The sequence below is a fragment of the Melanotaenia boesemani genome, chromosome 1 (assembly GCF_017639745.1).
Source record: "Melanotaenia boesemani isolate fMelBoe1 chromosome 1, fMelBoe1.pri, whole genome shotgun sequence".
NCBI lineage: Eukaryota > Metazoa > Chordata > Actinopteri > Atheriniformes > Melanotaeniidae > Melanotaenia > Melanotaenia boesemani.
Window position 1 is genome coordinate 23,991,958 of NC_055682.1, and position 18,905 is coordinate 24,010,862.

At 38.1% G+C, this 18,905-nt stretch overlaps 1 protein-coding gene across 1 annotated transcript in view; it reads right to left on the reverse strand.

Moving 5' to 3' along the window:
• Window positions 1-3,475: 3,475 nt before the first annotated feature.
• Window positions 3,476-18,905, reverse strand: part of spon1a (spondin 1a) — a 79,627-nt gene continuing 64,197 nt past the window's right edge. The window contains exons 9-16 of the mRNA XM_041993206.1: window positions 16,032-16,172; window positions 14,356-14,431; window positions 13,951-14,133; window positions 6,988-7,158; window positions 6,683-6,850; window positions 6,336-6,500; window positions 4,308-4,574; window positions 3,476-4,203 (exon numbers count right to left, since the gene is read on the reverse strand). Coding sequence (XP_041849140.1) covers window positions 4,040-4,203; window positions 4,308-4,574; window positions 6,336-6,500; window positions 6,683-6,850; window positions 6,988-7,158; window positions 13,951-14,133; window positions 14,356-14,431; window positions 16,032-16,172 — 1,335 coding nt within the window. The 3' untranslated portion in view covers window positions 3,476-4,039. The remainder of the gene's footprint in view (window positions 4,204-4,307; window positions 4,575-6,335; window positions 6,501-6,682; window positions 6,851-6,987; window positions 7,159-13,950; window positions 14,134-14,355; window positions 14,432-16,031; window positions 16,173-18,905) is intronic.

Consider the following 18,905-nt stretch of genomic DNA (forward strand, 5'->3'; position numbering starts at 1 on the left):
CAGACAGAATGGACCAACGTTATATTGGAGAACAAAACTTCCACTTTATAAGCACATGGCACAGCACATAATATCAGGTATCAACTACCCAACATTCAAAGTGAAGACTTAACTCTCATCCTCAGTTGGCTTCGAAACTATTCACATCTTGAATCTTGTGACCAACATATCATTGAACTTAAATAAACCACCTGATAGGCGTGTCAGTGAGTCCCCACCATTGCAAATACTCCAGTATGAGAAAATGTTTGTGGCATTCCCATTAGCTGCAAGTCAGCATTAATCTATAAAAAGAGTATTAAAACTACTAAACTAAGTCAAGTAAACTGAACACTTAGCAAGCGAGCTAAACATTTCTGCTATATAGCATCTTACAATGAGTTCTAAGCATGTTAGCATATTAAAGTTAGCAATTATCACCTCTGTAGGCTGCTTAATTACCACTTCACATTGCTGCTTGCATATAAAAGCCTGTGAGCATGTCTGCGTACTAAAGTTAGCATTTAGCATCTCTTGACTACAGCTTTTCTGAGCTGCTTGCACAGATACAAGCTGTGTCCCAATTCAGGGTCTACACGCTTCAATTTGCACAGACTATAGGCTATGTAGTGTCCTACATAGTCCGTGCACGATAAAACTGCTTACTGTTTATGAAATGGGACAGTCTACTTAGCTGACGAGAATTTCTCATTGCAGTAATATAAGCCATTGAATCTCTTAAACATCTAAAATTACTAAGTTGGATATCATAGACCACTTTAGTGAACATTTACACCTACCGAGTAATAATGTTAAAAAAATTTTTTAAAAATCTCAGGCTCTGTTGTTTTCCAGTTGGTACACTCTTTATTAACCACTCAAAAATCCACGAATATAAAATATTACAGAATGTTAATGCCACTGTTTAACATGTTTTAATGTATTTGGCTTTGTCACATTTCAACTAAAGTGAAGAAAACGAAAAACAAGGTTTGTTGCTCATTTGCCATCATCTTGTGCTCAATGAATTCTGGGAGAAAAGAGGCCGCGAAGGATGCATCACCGGTAGCCTTTGCTACAGGCCAAACCAAGTATGGGTTTGTAGGGTGGATTCGGAGAAGCCTTCTAAATGGGACAGTTCTTGCCGCGCCACTGTGACGTTTGTAACCAATGAACCTGCACTTTGAAGTGCGTAGACCCAGAATTGGGACACAACCACAGTAAACATTGCTTGTACTACTATTGTGTCTGAGGGTCTTTAAAATAAGAACAGTAGCAGTTTACTATATGGGTCATTCATATATGCAGTGATGCTTCAAAGTGATGCTTAAAAAAATGCAATTAACCCACATGTTCCTATATCATAGGGCTGGTCATATTTCATGGTACCTATAACTTTGTAAGAAACAGGTTAAACAAGAAAGATGATCTGTATTAATGTTGGCAGTGTGAGTATAAAAAGTCATGAATGTTGACAGACAAAACCCATTATAATATCGCAAAGACATAGAATAGCCACTAACTGCATCTTTGAGTTGGAGTCAGCTCTCATACCACCAGCTACTACTGTACAACTGGCTAAGTACTAGATGAGTTTCCATTCAATTTGTACAGAAAAACAGCATCCTCTGTCCATTTTTTGTTTTAAAATTCATAAACCTCTCCTCGTACTGTAGTCTCCAAGGCAAATTTTGTATTAACATCTCAGTCATGCCTGTAATAGTTCCCACTCCATGTTTCCATTGCCTGTGAAGTGTGTAGGCTTTCCCCATGTGTGGTTGTGTTGGCATGGAAACAGGAATGGCATTGTGATGTGTGTATTGAATTTTTCACCCCTGTCCCCCGAGTTCCACATACTAAGGAAAGCCTGACACCACCCTCTCTCACCGCCTACTACACAAAGGAGGAGGGGGCAAAATCTTTCAAGATCTCATCCAGCACATGTACCTAAAAACTCTCCAACGTCACTGATTCTGTACAGTGAAATCAGACCCTTCATGTGATTAACAAGGATCTCATCCTCAGGCTCCTCATTTTATGTCTAGTGGGACAGTACTGTAAAATTTCATATCCAACTGTATATGTAGTTGTGATAATGAGCTGCAAATAATCAATTTCAGATGTTATTTTTTGCATGTAATTTGCAAATAAATCACACAAAACTGAATAAAATATCCATCTATTGTTATGGATTTATCACCCACTCATCACACAGCTTATTGCAGCAAATAGATATTTCTACACAAAAATGTGGGGTCTGGGCAGAGTAGGGATTTACTGATGCAGTCTTAGAAATGACCCATTTCTTTAGGAAAGAGTGAGGTTTTAAGTTTGTTGTCACCACCTAGTGGCTTCATAAGCTTAAAACCCATTAATTCACATCACACAGTAATCCCATAAATAAAAAGACAGATCCATGTGACAAGTTGTCACGTTTATTTTTATTGTAAAGGTGTTATTATTTGAAAATATTAATATGTTAGGGAAACAGAGAAAAAGGAAAAAGAAGGAAATACATCTAAAAAACATCTACACAAGACTTTGGTAAGAATCTTGGGACATATTCTTATCAAAAAAATGACACTGCAAAAAATAACACACTTTTTTAAGAATGTTCCAAATCATATAGATGTCAATAATTATGCATCTACATGTATATCAATATAGCTGAGTTAAAAAAAAGGGAGAAATCAGGGCATTCTGTTACCTAGAAACAACTAAATACTTAAATGCTTAAAAAACACTGGCATGGCCGGGCATCTGTGCTTTAGAGTCTGGAATATATTGTACTACTTAAGGATACCACAAGAAATAACACTTCTTTATCTTATCATTAAATCAGTTTATACTTTATAATTATATTTCTCAAGATATACCACAACAAGATTACAGTAATGTTGCAAAAGGGTCATATGTGTATAGAGAATGCACACATGACGTCACCACGGCTTTGTCCGACGTTTTGGGGGAACCCAGCTACTGTTTCCATTGAAACTTGCAGGTTTCTCACTTGTAAACTGTGTTGAAAACGCAATTAAAACACACTGAGAAAAGAACCGACCTAACCGCAATAAGCTTTAAAGAGAGGTGAAGAGTCATTACGATACAGTAATAGTAATTATTAATATCTTAGACTGTTACAATCTGCTGAAAAATGAATGAAGTTCAGGTTTAGATGTATTGCCACTTTCAGTGTCAGAAGCTGGTGTTTACCTTGCGTTGGGTGTTTATTTCTACAGCCACCATTAATTTAAAAACTACTGATCTTTAAATGTTCATGCAGCCATTAACAAACAGTTGGATGAAAACCTGCGAGTCTACAAACTGTCAGCTGCAACTACACCATCATACTGATCATTAATTTTAATTACACATTTATTGTTCTGATATTTTGATTTGAAATCAAATACATTATCTGTTCATCTGTGTGGATTCATTTCTGATTAATAATATTTATATCTTAACCCATAGTCAGCCAAAACCACATCACCTGGAAAAGTTTCTGCAGAAGTCCACTGTTTTCTTAGATGTTTTTATCCAATGTATTTACTGCACGGCACCAAGATGGAAATAGAGGATGAAAATCTGTTGGTTAATTTCCTTTTAGCGCATTGATCACGAAGCTGCTGCTGCTGCCGAGGAAGCAAATCGAGAAGGAATTTACAGAATGAAATACTCATCAAAAATTCAGAATAAGACAGAGATTAAAAAGATGAGAGCCACTGCTGAACAGATGGAAATAGACGGCGGGTACACCCAAAATGGCGATTTCAATTCTGTGCATTGATGACGTTGGTGCGCATTCTCTATTAGAGCTAGTTTGAAAGCACAGCAGAATCAGCAAAGTATAAAACCAGAGTTTCTCAGAGAGACTATAAAGTTAATCTTACTGGCCCATGCTCTGGATTTAACCAATACAGATTCAAAAATGTGTCGTATCAGCCCTAAACAGAGTGCATTGGATCATTGTGCGACAGTGTGCTCTGTCCTCTCCTCAGCCCAACCATCCTCCCGCTCCAGCCCTAGTCCTGTTCGAACCTCCCCATTCCCTCACTCCATCCTAACAGGGGTGCACATTACACGCCCTGATCTCCTTCCTGTCCTTGCAGCTGGACAACTGTGCAGTCTTAAACTTCTGCTTCACTGTCATGAGCCGTTCTTGAATCCCTCCACCACATAGCTTGGTGCATTCTGTCCAGCTTGACCACGGTCTCATTCTACACCCTAGATGTAGAAGTCATGAAGAAGAAAGGTGGTCAGAACAGTATATGCATGTTCTTTTTCCTTAAATCTGTATTATGTTGTACAAGAGCAGGACAGACACCAACCTGGGTGCTCGGAGGTGCCTTCAGCTTTGTCTTGCTTACTCCTCCGTTTTTCACGCTGCTCCTTGCGTCGTCTCTTCTCATCGCTGTTGCTTTGCCCTCTGTTGCACTTCCTAATCTTACACTTCTTCCTCTGGATGGTTTCCGAACAGGGGTCGCCACCAAACTGAGGCTCCAGCACTACAATGCGAGTGCGGATTGTGTGACCTTTCCCACAGGACTTATTACATTCTGACCACTCTGTCCATTCTGACATGGTACAGTCTATGGCTGAGGAGAAAGGCAAAGGGAAATAGGCTTAAAGGAAATTGTGAAAAAGATGACGCACTATGAAGCCACTGATAAAAGAGCTAAAGCAATATTAGATACAGTGCATATAACCATACAGAAGATAAATCTCTTAAGGAGATTCCTCAAACAAGCTCTGTTTGACAGATGGGGATCCTTGTCTTGCAGCAAAGTCAGTTTGCTGTGAAGTTTCAATTTCACACAGCAAGGATTTAGTTTTTCTATTTAATCTGTTATTGGCAATGGTTCTAAGATAAGTGTAAGACAGATTCATGAAGTTTTTTCTAAACTACAGAATCAAAGGGTATACAATTACTGAGTTGTGTCTACAAAAAGTACATGAGGAGACTGATAGAGATTGCAAAAAAACAGTTTTAGTTGATAATTTTTTTTTCAAAATAGTGGAAAAAGTTAATGGAGGGAGATTAATGATATCACTGATCTACCAGAAATGCCCCATTCTATTATTGTCATTGAGTAAAATAGACATCTCAAACCCTCTCGGTCGAGGTTGACCAAGATGACCAAGGCTGGTTTGGGTCTGGTCATGTAAGCTTTACAGAAAAAAGTCTATCTAATTTAACTGAGGGAAAAGTTGCTCATCCACCCAGGAGAATTGAAGTAGAACTACGATTGGTTTTTATTTAACACATGAAGCAACACACCACTTTTTGAAACTTTAAGTGTTTTAAAAGTAGTTTTTCAACCATTGTATTTAATCTGGATCATAACAGATTTTATCCTAAACTTCCTTTTCAGGTTGCCACTCCCATCACTTTTCTCCAACTTCAGGATGAGCCCCAGGACTCCCCTCATTTCTGTCCCTCTTCCGGCCAGATTTTCAATGGAATTACACCTCTCTCAACTTTGATCCTAGAAGATCAAGGTATGGTGTGTTCCAGTGTTCTCTGAATTCTGAGCAGTCGAGAGCTGGTGACGTCATTGTCAGGTAGTTTGTGTTGCAGCTGCACCAACTCGTAGAAAAAAATTGACACCTCCACAACAGCCAATTTGTGAGCATCTATAAATGCTGTATAAAAACTAGAAAATTAAAAAACTGTAAAAATGGGAACACAGCAGCCAATTTTGGTGAAAATTACTTTTCACGAACAAACCTGCCGCAACATGGATCACAACAACTTACTGCTGTTCACAACAGAAACTACACAGACACAAAATATATTGTAAAGAAGTCAGTGGACTACAAGTGGTACTGGGCGCAGCCATCTTTAAATCTTGAATTTTGGGGTCCTCTGAAATGTACAAGTTTGAGGTTCAGAAAAACAAGATCACTTAGTCATTTCCGGCAAAAATTCCTCGAAATTACGAGTTCCGGTTCCGGAGACAACTGGAACACACCAGTTTTAGGCAACTTCTGTTATGTTTAAGAGTTGCTTTCCTTTATCCACAACCAGCTAGTAAACCTCAGATATTATCTCAAGACCCACCTAGGGTTCCCCAAGACTAAGAATAACTAAGTTAAAGTTCTTCCAGGAGTTTCAATTAGATTTAAACTCATACCCTTGAGATGCATGTACATTCACCAACACACATACCAAATTACATGGATACATATGGTGTGCTAGATAAATGGGAGAGAGGCTCTATGAACCAACTTCATTATCATTAGTGTGCTGTCTGCATAAGGTTTCATTAAAATGAATATATTAGCATAAATTACAATAAATTATACATGCACATGTTCAGTGTGTGGGTGTGTACATTACAATCTTTATTACTTACGGCATTCTGGTAGCATACACTTCTCCACCTGTTCTAACTCCTCCGTACAGTCTCCCAGTTCCACAGGCGATTTGAGCATGCGCTGTCGTGTTCTCAAACCCTTTCCGCATGTTACACTGCAGTCGCTCCATTCAGACCAGGGAGTAAGCATGCAGGGGATTGTATCTGTTCATAACAAAAATCACTCAGTGACACATGCATCATTTGTTAAGAATTGCTACTAGCAGAAATACATGAAAAAAGCTAAATTGGACCATACATCAGTTACTAGCTAGGCTACTGCTGAGCTAGTAGTTACTTAGATTTGTAGTGTTGTATTGGCATAGTTCTAACACATTGCTACTCACGGCATTCTGGCATCATACACTTCTCCACCTCTAGAACCTCTGCCCCACAAATGGAACCATCTGCAGGAGGCATCTTCACCATGCGCTCTCTCCTCTTCATGCCAAGACCACATGTTGCACTGCAGACATCCCATTCACCCCACTCTGTAACCAGGCAACTACTGGGAGCTAAGGTCAAGATGGAAAGACAAACTAGAGTAAGCATATTATATATCCATTTTATGAGCACCAATCTTTTTGTATTAAACCAATCTTGAATCATGTGTTCCAAGTTTTTTAAATGGACCAGATATGTGAAAACTCACAGCATTCCTCATTTACCACACAGTTCTCAGTCTCCTCTGTGGGCAGAGTACAAACTGAGCCATCATCTGGGAACTGTTTTACATAACGCTCCCGGGAACGTGTGCCTGTCCCACAGGACACACTGCATGGAGACCAGGTGATCCACTCTGACATCATACAGGTGGAGGCATCTGAAGAGGCAAAGGACAAAAAAAAAAAATTGTTAGCAAGTCGTGGGAGAAACCAGTCATTATGGTAGATAATAATAATAATAAAAAAATGCAATAATAAATTTAGGTCTACAAATAAATAAATAAACAAACAAACGGAACAACCAAAACTTTTATTTGTGTTTAACTGAATGTTGAAGGAAGTAATTAAAACTAATCATAATGTATAACAGCTTCTGTGAATCTCAGTTACAACATCAAACTAGATATGAAATGAGGCCTCCGTATAGAGTTTAAGCAGGAAAGAAACAGCTCAAACGAATTGAATACAGTACATAAAGTGTATAAATGGCTAAATATTTCACATTCAAAAGTGTTCAGACAAGATCTTTTTATCTTTATCTTTTGATCCCTTTTTATATTTTTGGGTGTAGCAATTTTCTGTTTAACAGTTTAATATTTGGTGAAAATTTGTACATTTATTATTTTGTCTTCTCATCCTACAGTTTTATGGTCTAATATTTGATACTGATGCTTTACACTTTAGAGCACTAGCAGACCATTAAACTATGCATCATTGTGGATATTTTTGTCTATTTAGGCAAAGTTTTCCTCTGAATCCGGCCATTATTTTGGCTATTTTGTTGGCAGTTGTGTTTAGGGCACCCAAACGGCTAGCAGCAGCCCTGATAATTGTGAACTTCAGTGTTGACACTGAAGCCAAACATGAGAAAAAAGCACTGCAAGTTCAACAGACTATTCACTGCCCACCTGACCCCAATTTCTGAAGGGCACTACAAGAAGCACTACAAGAACGTTTGTATAAAAGGGTTAAGGCTTTATTGTCGTGGGTATACCTAATATACTCGTTCTTCGATTTACTTTTGCTTCTTTTAATAACTGGCTACACCTATTTCCTATTTTCCTGGCAAAATATAATGAAATGAGGAGTGGCTAAAAACCTTAATATCAGATACACAATTAATTTTTCTTAGATCTATTAATTACATGATTGACAAAGAGATGACACATTCATAAATAAATATAGAAAATTACATGATTATGCAATGAGCTGTGCTGGTATGAATTCATCTCTAGAGAATGCATTCTTTATATCCAACATTTTATCTGAAAGTGCATATCTGAAAGTAGTCTACTGAGGTAAACCATGCTCTGGTGTTGCAGAGTTAGACTGTAACAGATGGCTAATGTAATCTAAATCTGTTAAAACTAACACTTGCATTCAACAGCAACAGCCACCAGTAATTTACTTCTACTAGACAGGTTCACTCAAACATATTTTTTTCACAGTAATCCAGATTATGTTGTGCACACTGCACCCACCAGCTATCTGTCTCTGCAGAATGAAACATGTCACCACACATGGACAGAACAGAGATGAAAGGACATGGATGTGGAGGTAAAAAATGCATTGCTCTAGATACCTCTGCTGGTGTGAGAGACTCAGTTTTGTATATCAAATATCGGTTGGCTCCTACCTCCTTCTACACCCTACCCCAGGGGCACCGAAAGTCAGTCCTCGAGGGCCGACTCAATTTCGAATGAAATAGCTCCAACAGCCTATTAAGTTTTGCACAACGACTAATCAGATTGAGTCAGGTGGTTTTGAAGCAGGGACACATCAAAAACTTGCAGGATTGTGGCCCTTGAGGACCGGAGCTGGGCACCCCTGCCCTGGTCCATCTCTTTGTTAATAGGTTTACACTGTGGGACAGACTCAGTGAGACAGGCGAGATGCTTCTAGTTTTAAAGCAATTAAAAATTCTTAGTCTTTAAACCTTTATTCAACAGCTAGCAGCAAGGTGCAAAATGTTTTCTAGGGAACAACTGATCTGATCAAGTCCCACAATGCACTGCCAACACGTTGGCACATCAGTCACGGACCGACAAGTGCGTGCCTCACTCATTCTCTGGCAGCCTAATGGAGCCACTCACCTGTGTCAACTTTCAATGACCACTCGCCCCAAGAAATGGCTAAATGAAAAGTGGACTTTGAAAATAGAGCATATGTTTGTGGATGTAAAGTGCAAAGCTGTGTGTCTTCTGTGTGGAGTCAGTGTGGCTGCAATGAAAGACTACAATGTAAAAGACTTTGAAAAAAAGCACCATGACAGATGCATGCATTAAGCAAAAGGTAGAACAGTTAACCCTTTAGATGCCACAGTTTTAACATGTGTGTGTATATATATATATACACATATATATATATATTAGTGCTGGGCACGTTAACGAGTTAATCGCGCGTTAACGCAATGCTTAATTAACGCCGTTAATTTTTTTAATCGCACGTTAATTTATTTATTTATTTTTGCTGGCCGCTGGCTTTGGTGACAGAAACATGGCGTCCATGTCTCCCTTCCCTGCTGCAGCGGTGTGTCTGACGTGATTGGAAGAGAGAGCAGGTTTATTAAAAAAAAGAGATGTTTTCTGTCTGGAACAGGGAGAAGAAAAAAAGAACCGACGTTTCTCTTTGTCAAAATACATGCAGATGGACAGAACATTGTAATTTTTGGACGGGAAACTTTTTTATTATTATTATTTTTAATAAATGCGGTTTTAATTTATGCAAGACAGCAAAGGTAAGACATGCTTTCTGACTTTTACAAACGTGAAGCATAAATCGGGTCTTCTTCTGCCTCTGGTTCGGTGAATCTTGGTCATAGCGAGATGAAATTTCCAGCTGTAGAATCTGTGAGATGTGAGCTTTCAGTAGAGGAGTCGTTTGTTCATGTTCATGCCTTGGGGTGGACACGGGGAGACATAATTTGTGTTTACATATTTTTCGGACTTTGTGTAGCTGCTCTTTAAAAAATTTGTTGTCTTAACTGTGTTTGTTGATGATAGAAATGGTTTTACTGAGCTGGTAGCTGAGACTTCTGGACTTTCTGTGGATACCACACATGTTTATAGTTACATCTACAGACCTGACGCTACATCCGGAACGAGATGTTAACCCCTTAACTCCCGGTAGCGGAGGCTGAAAATTAAAGTTTAGAGAAATTATAGGCCAGAAACCTGAATAATGAAACACTGAAGGTGCATGGATGGAAGTTATTGTGCATATTGTGAATTGTGAATATTTCTCTCTCCTCACCATCTAGAAGCTGTGAGATTCTCATCCTGCTTTCTGTCTGTTCACCTGATGCTGATATTCATCACATATAACATACCCAAATTTCCCTGAGGACTCTCCAAAGGGATTAATAAAGTATTTCTATTCTATTCTATTCTATTCTATTCTATTCATATTGTTACTTCTGTGTTTAGAAGGAAGCAGGTTCACAGCTTTAAATTCATCCTGCTGACTTTCTACCTTTCAGTTAGTTAGGATTTTAGTAAATCCTGAACATTTCATCCTTCTTTGTCATAAATATTTGATTTTTTTAAATATATATGAAGAAATATTTTATCTGAAAATTGCTGCTAAACCTGTTTATGTGTTTAGTGCAGGGGTCTGCAACCTTTCCAATCCAAAGAGCCATTTTTCCCTCAGCCAGCTAAATAAAACTACTTTAGAGACGCAATGTTACGAGACTTTTCAAAAAGGCAAGTTAATATATATTTTTAATGAAGAGCCACCATAGGATGTTTGTTATTTTTGAAGAACCACATTTTTATTTCCATTTTTAAAGTTTTAAAATAAAGAAAAACATAAAACCTTTATAAAAAAAAGAGGATAGACAGACTTTCTGCTAAAGGAATGTAGATATTTGTGGAAAATGATGTAAAAGAAAGGAAAAAAAGTCCATGGTTTCGACCCTAATGACAAGAAAGATAGATTTAAAAAAATATTTTAGCCACGTATTTAGAGGCATTATGGAAGGTTCAGAGAGACACTTGCAGCTCCAGAGTTGCAGGTTGGAGACCCCTGATGTTGTGTTTGTAAACCAAAACTTACTGCATTTTCTTTTTATAGCTATAGGCCTTTTTCAAAGGAAAGAGACATTTTGCGCGTAACGCATGACATGCTGTGATTAATCGCGATTAAAAATTTTAATAGTTGCCCAGCACTAATATATATATATATATATATATATATATATGTATATATATATGTATAAGGGATAATGCTCAACGAGGTGGCCATTATCATAAATTAATGGAAGACGCGGAGGCAACCGTTGGTTCACGCCTCCGCGTCGTCCATTAATTTCTCGTCAGACATTATCCCGCTTATACCATGGTCCATTGAAAAAAAAAAAAATTAAATAAATTATTAATGAGTTAATGTTGTTTTTTATCAGTGAATCGAAAGTTTTTCACAAGAAGCGGCTGAGTGGACTATTTCATTGTGACGCGTTGCCAAGGTAACTGGCTCTGACACAGAACCTGCAGCTCAGTCGGCTACAGTTATGTTACGTGACACAAACATTTCAGAGGGCGGGTGCAGCTCTTATAGCTTGTGTGTATTCAGAGGATGATGCAACATAGAAGTCCACAGATAGTTTCCTACGTGTTCAATAAGCCTGCAGGCTGCTCTGATCTGGTGCATCTGCAGCCTGGCGTCTGAGTTTATGTTGTCACAGTTACCAACTTCTGTTTAGTCAGCGCAATCATTTACAGCAATAAGGCTATTTGGCTGGAACTTCTTTTATAGGTGTCCATTATCACTGTTTAATGGACACCCTCCAGCCAATCAAAATTGAGTATTCACCCAGACCATGGTATAAATACACACACACACACATATGTATATATATACATATACATATATATATATATATATATATATATATATATATATGTATATATTAGGGCTAAGGACGTTAACGCGTTATCGTGTTAACTTGTTAACGCATTCATTATTAACATTAATTTCTTTATTGTGCGTTAATCCAGTTTTTGTTTTTTCCAAAAGCTCTTGCTCACTTGCTCTGAACACAGGGAAACCACATACAGAGGCTTGCAGTCCAATGCTTCTTCCTACGTGTCTTGCCCTCCTCCAGAGGAGCGGTGCATTTGAGTGGGTTTATTACAACGAAGCAAAGTTTTCTGTCTGGCACTTAAGAAAGAAGAAAAAGAACCAAAGTTTCTCTTTGTCCATCAAAACCAGGCGGCAACCTCCGCCTGCAAAATGTGAAGCCGAAGCGGAAGTGCAAAAAAATTGCAGTTCACCCATCATCCGCTAGGGGCTGGCTCCAAAACAGAGCAAATCCCCATAGACTCCCATGTTAAAAAGGCCAACTTCACAGCAGAAATAAACATGTTTAAAGTCTGGTACAAAAACCCATTTTAGGATTAATAGGTCAAGTTTACCTTCATGACAACTGTGAGGCGGGTGAATTTTTTTCTAACTCATCCGTTTGGATGTTATTTAATCTTGAAATTCAGCATAATTAGGGGCGTGTCCTTTTGACTGACAGATATCCAATATTCACAGAAGGAAGGGAGAGTGCAGCACAAACGCGGTTTTTAGCTGGCTAACAGTGTGCCTTAGCTTTAGCCTGCCTACCTCCGTTAGCTGGTTAGCTACCGTTGCTCGAGGTTAGCTCAGTTAGATCTTAGCTACAGGCAGCTCGGAGTTTGATGGTTGTCAATCATCCACCCCCACCTTAACAGTCCCCCTCTCAGCTCCAGCTCTTTGCCCATGTTTGGATTTTCCAGCACTAACGACACGCGTTACGCTACCAAGATGGTGACGGTAGGAACACCCAACAAGCTTTACTTTTGCTCTTCAGAGAGCTATGGCTGACATCACAGAGGCTCTGTCCATCTTTTATATAGTCTATGGTCAAAACCCATGCAAATAGGCAGAAAATTGTGATTTTTGGATGGGAAACTGCTCCTAAAAGGCAATGAGGAACATATTGTTATTATTATTATGATTTTTCTTGAACTAAATGCAGTTTTATCCTGGTGGATATAAGTTTTGAGGCAAAAGAACAAAGGTGAGAAATTTTATAACTGTTTTTCAATCATAAAGCATAAACTGGGACTTCTTTTGCTTCTGGTTTGGTAAATCTTGGTCATAGTTAGATGAAACTTACATTTTTGGAATCTGTTAGATGTGAGCTTTAAGTAGAGGAGTTGTTTGTCCATGTTCATGCCATCGGGTGGACACGGGGAGTCATAATTTGTGTTTACATATTTTTTCTGACCTTGTGTACCTGGTTTTTTAATTGTTTGTTGTCTTAACTCTGATCGGTGGTCATAGAAATGGTTTTACTGGGCTGTTAGCTGAGGTTCTGGACTTTCTGAGGATACCACACGTTTATAGTTACGATTACAGACCTGACGTTAAACCCGTGCTTATTCCAGGCTTATACTGGGCGAGAGGCAGGGAACACCCTAGCCAGACCATCTTTGTTACACGAATAAGTCAAATTAAATAAGCCAAGTTTATGGTTTGGTGGTTGTTTTGATTAGGTTTTTTTTTTTTTTTTTATTAAATTAGGCAAAAATGTTGAACACAAGTACTGACTCATCTACTTGGACAATCACACTGCTGCTTGTTAGTAAAACTGATTCTAGAGCTACAGTCAAAAATTGCAAAAATATAAGATGGAACAAGTAAAACACAATTTAAATAACTAGCAGACAAACACTTTTGAGCAAATTATTGTTTACAAATCAAACATATTTTATTCTCCTTTTTAATGCTAACTTGACTTGCTATAAAATACAAAGCCCTGTCATATATAAAAAAACTTTGCTTCTTAAGGTGCTTACTGAAGGCTACATTTCTGAACATCTTTAATTAAAACAGCTGTTTATTTATTTTTCTAATCTACATGGCATACTCCTATTTTTCTAGCCAACACAACAGCTTTGGGTCTTTAGCTCAACACCTACCCTCATCACTGCATCCAGGCCCCATACATGGTTCAAAATCTTGAGTGTGTGGGCAGGGGACACTGAGGTCCAGCTGAGCCTTCAGCATCCTTTGCCTCATCCGCTTGCCCTTATCACAAGTGGCCGAGCTGCAGGCAGACCACGGAGACCAGTTGGAGTAGATGCATGTTTCAGGAGTATCATCTACAGGATGGAAAGGGAATGGACATAATGTGAGAGACTCTATACTTTTAATGCTGTTGTTTTTTTGTTTAGTTTGTTTCTGTATGTGTGTATGTTAGCACGTGAGTGTGTGTCTGTGTGTGTGTGTGTGTGTGTGTGTGTGTGTGTGTGTGTGTGTGTGTGAAAGAGAGAGAGAGAGAGAGAGAGAGAGAGAGAGAGAGAGAAGAAGAAGAAGAATCATACCTTCCTCTTTCTCCTCCTGAGCAATATCAGCTACAATGTCATCCACATTGTCAGGCACAATGTTGCACTGTTCACCCTGAGGATGAAAAAGTGACATAAGTGCAGTTAGCGACTCTGCAAGGCAGAACACATAAAAATAAAGAAAAGTATAATACTACATTTTGTACATGTGTTTTGATCAGCCAAATCAGAATCATGTTCCTCCAGCTGCCTCTAGATGCCACTGAAAGACCACTAAGCTTTTGTCCTTTTCTAGTCTGCATCTGGAAATCCAACACAACATGTCTCACTGTGCACAACACTAAAAAAAATGTAAATTAAAGTGTAATCAAGTAGATGCCATAAATGTTTTTTTCTTCTGGAGGTTTTCCAGAAATTACATCCTAATCCTTTGAGGTGCTGCTTACATAAGTGACTGTGCTCAATGTACAGTATCCTCCATGTATTCAACTGTAATATGAGAAAAATGAAGCTATATTCATTGCTGCTTTAGGCATTCAGGCATTTGGTGTGGAAATATTTGGATACTTTATTTTTTTTCTGTCATTACCAAAATACATTCCAGCTCCATTTATATAATGAATATGAGTTTTCAGTAAGTATTCACATTCAACCTGTAAAAAGTGTTTTAGAATGACATCTGTTTAATATGCAGAGCCCCTTTTTCAGAGTCAAATATAATTGGATTATTTAACATAATAAATATTCATTTTAATATACTATGGAGCCCTATTATACAACCCTAAGTCTGGAATACATAAAAATCAGAAATGGATGGCTTTCCTCCTATTTAATACTTTGTGAGGCATTTACTGCAGTTTTTCAGTTTTGTGGGTGTTACAGCCTTTAATTTTGTTTTCAGCAAATGAAGTGCAGTTTGGTCAGGTTGTGATCAGGTAACTGCCTCTGTTACTGCAGGAAATTCTACATCTTTACCTTTAAAAACATTTGGGTTGCTTTGCACTATATTTTGGCTTATTGCTTGCTTGTACAGTTGCTGTAAAACATAAATATCAACCCTTTTTCTTGCATTGGGAACTTCTTTGAAATAATTTAGTTTAAATAGTCAAATAATTAAAAAAAAATAACCAACATGTCCATGAAATAGCTGTTTTCAACTGTGCTGCCACATTTGGCCCCTTAAGAAAGGCAGCTTTCATTTCCTAAAGCTTCCTCTAAACTAAATGTGAATTGAATTAAAGAGTCTGCCCTTTGAGTCTGTGTTCATTACAGAGCTGTAACTTGAACAGGTCTCAATAGACAGCTATAATAGACAGAAAAATAAAATGGTGACAGTGCTTCCTCAGGTGATACTGCTGGTAAACAACTTTTCTGTTGCCATGGAAACCTATCATAACAAGTCTTGAAAAAGTCCAAAGTACACAGAGAAGTCATTTGAGCAGCATATCGTTTGAACCAAACTGAAAAAATCTTCTTGAAAAAGTAAACTGACGGTAATTGTCTTTTAAAAAAAAGTCAGCTACATTTTAAAAATCACAACAGTCAGCTCTGTAGTAGTAGTAGTAGTAGTAGTAGTAGAAGTAGAAGTAGTAGTAGCTGTGTAGTAGGTTGGACCTACTACAGTTTGCTGCCACCTCATGGTGCATTCTAGAGTAGAAAAAGTTAAATAATTTAAATTTGCACTAAGGAAGACAATGGCTGGAAGACAAACAGACCTTTCTGGCAATTCGTTCCACCACCACTCTGGCCACAGGAGTAATAGCACCTCCCTCTGGATCATAAAATGGACTTTGTGGATGATCCAGACTGGTCAATGGACGGATCTTTTCCTGGGGTGCACTAGGCTTGTTGGGAGACTGAAAAAAACACACAGAGAGTAAGACAAACAGGTAGAGAAAGAGGAAAAAATATACATGGGCCACATTGCATTTTGGGAGTTCAAAAATAACCTAGTGTGAGGAATTTTTTTAAGAACACTTTTAGTGTAACGAGCACAAAGACATTCAAAGTTACACAAAACAAAAGTCACCCAAAGTATAAGTTTCAAAGTCAGAGTCAGCTGTGGAGGAGCAGTGTGTTTTATAGGGGAGATGTTCTTATTAGTCAACAGCAAAGGTCTGCCAGCATGAGGTTGATAGAAGCAATGCCAGAGGCAGTCTAGAGGCAGACCACTAGCCCATTCTTCACCCCCCAACTGAGACCACTCAGAAAAAAATAGAGACAGAGTAGTACTCTTGTGTCTGTGTGAGATGAGAGCATAGGGGCAAGGGTAGCGAGTGGCCACTGATTAAAAGATACAGTTAAAGTAATGGCACACAGGGTAGACCTCATTACTCTGTTACAGGCCTGTGATTTTAATGACTTTGTACCAGAGAGCTAAAGTTCCCCAGTTCATAATAGCCACATAGTTTCTCCATCCTCTTCTTCAATATCCATCTATAAAAAAAGGTTTTTTTGTTTGTTTTGTTTTGTTTTTATTTTTAATATATTTTACATGTTAAGGTATTTGTTTAATCTGTCAAAAAAAAGTAAACAAATTATTTAGGAGGTTTTAAATTGATGAACATATCAGAATTTTATTTTGACACATGTCAAATGCATCTTTAGCATCTTTGCTATGCAAAATAAAACTCATGGCAATCTCTTCATTTTGTGGAGCATGACTACATTTGACATTCCTATTACAGTAACATTGGAACTTAAGGATTTCTCTACTCAAAAAAATCTAATAAAACCTTTACCCTATTGACATTTTGCTATGTATAGTTTGTAACAATTTCTCTACAAAAGTGAAAAATGCCTAAATTCGGTATAAAATCTTACTCTGAGCACACAATTGATACTTCACTAATTTGAAAGACACATGAAACATCCTGCTTAAGGCAGACTTGTCAGTACAGACAATCACAGTGAAATTCTTGAAAGCAAACTATTTAGAAGATGTCAGCCACTGTCAGGTACAGACTGACAAGATTACAACACGCATAACAGAGGCTAACTACAGTTAGCAAGTTCAGATAATCTTGTATCTGTTTAGCTTGTATGGAGTCGGTCCTCCTTGTAGCAGAGAGAGAGAAAGAGAGAGAGAAGATGCAAGTGAGGACATGGGAAGTGAAGGTTGCTCTGAAGGTAGTGAGGAGGTTGAGGAGAGGAAATTAGAGTAACGTGAAGATGGTGAGTGGCTGAGTAAATCAGAAGATGGACTGCCAGATTAACCAGGCTATATGGTCAGAGAAGCCGTTTTGCCAGTTTGAAGTTAAACTAAGATTGTATTTATTCTCTTTGTCTTACACAATGGGAAAAGTGTGTGTGCGAGCTATCAATCAAGTCCACAAAGGTGCCCACAAAGATGGTTTGAACATAGTGCCCAGACTTTCATGCTACGCCCCTGTGGATGGGCATTGATCCATTATGTACAATTTCTCAATGTAGTAAAAGCAAGTAAATAATTACTTTATTTTACTCTTAAACTTACTGGTGATTTAATTTTTTTTTAATGCTAGGAGAGGAACTTTAAAAATCTAAAGATTACAGTGTGTTATGATTTGACTGACTTAAGAATAAGAGGGAAAACAATATTAGATGCATATATTTTTGGCTACTGAAGGGTTATAGAGTTTCCATTGAGCATTATGCACACTATGACTATTTAGACAAACAGGCCACAACAAACTGTCTATAATATTCATTAGCTTGTTGCATTTGGCACTTTCAACCTCTGCAGAATATTTCCCAATCATCCTCTGCATACCCTCTTTATGTGTCCTAAGCAATATCCCTATAACTGATATCATACATATATATAACATTTTTTGGCTGTATTCTGATACACGATATATATATCTGCACGTTTTGACATACCCTCTAAAACACTGTATAAATGTTGAATTCAGCATTATCATGCATGAAGACAGAGAGCAGAGAGCACATGTTAGAAATTGTCACATCGGCCACCTGCAAAACAGACAAAAATGCCCGGTTTAAGATCAGCTTTTATTTAATGACTAGGGCTGGGTTTAAAAAATGGGTTAAATGTTTTTAAATCAATTCAAATTTAATAAATCCAATATCGGTTCATTAAACTTAGAGATCGTTTTTTTTTTTATACATCCTCTTTTCTGGTTATGTGACACTACTCTCACGTCACTTACTGACACTTGTCAAGATCTTAGCATATAGTTTCCTGTGTCCAAATTCAATTTCTCTTGTGAAGACAATGTCAAACTCTAATGTTTTTGTTTTCCAGCGTGGATTACATTCTCTATTAAACTATTATGCAGCGTATTACTGCCCACATTAGCAGCTAAGGCTAACCCCTCCTTTACACAGGGTGCGTGTGCACCACATTGCGGTTGCACCACGGTTTTTATCCGACCTCTGTGGCACGGCAATTTTTACCAAGACATGTCAGGTGTGGAGCACCTGCGGGTGCAGTGCACCTAGCAGAATCCGCGAGATCACGAAATCACTGTCTCGTATTTAGCTTCCATCTCTTAAAAATAGCTTGCTAGCTAGCTAGCTGCATATTCCATGTCTCCATGCCTCCATGAGTTTCCTGGATGAGCGGTGGAATGACCTCTCTCTGTGCT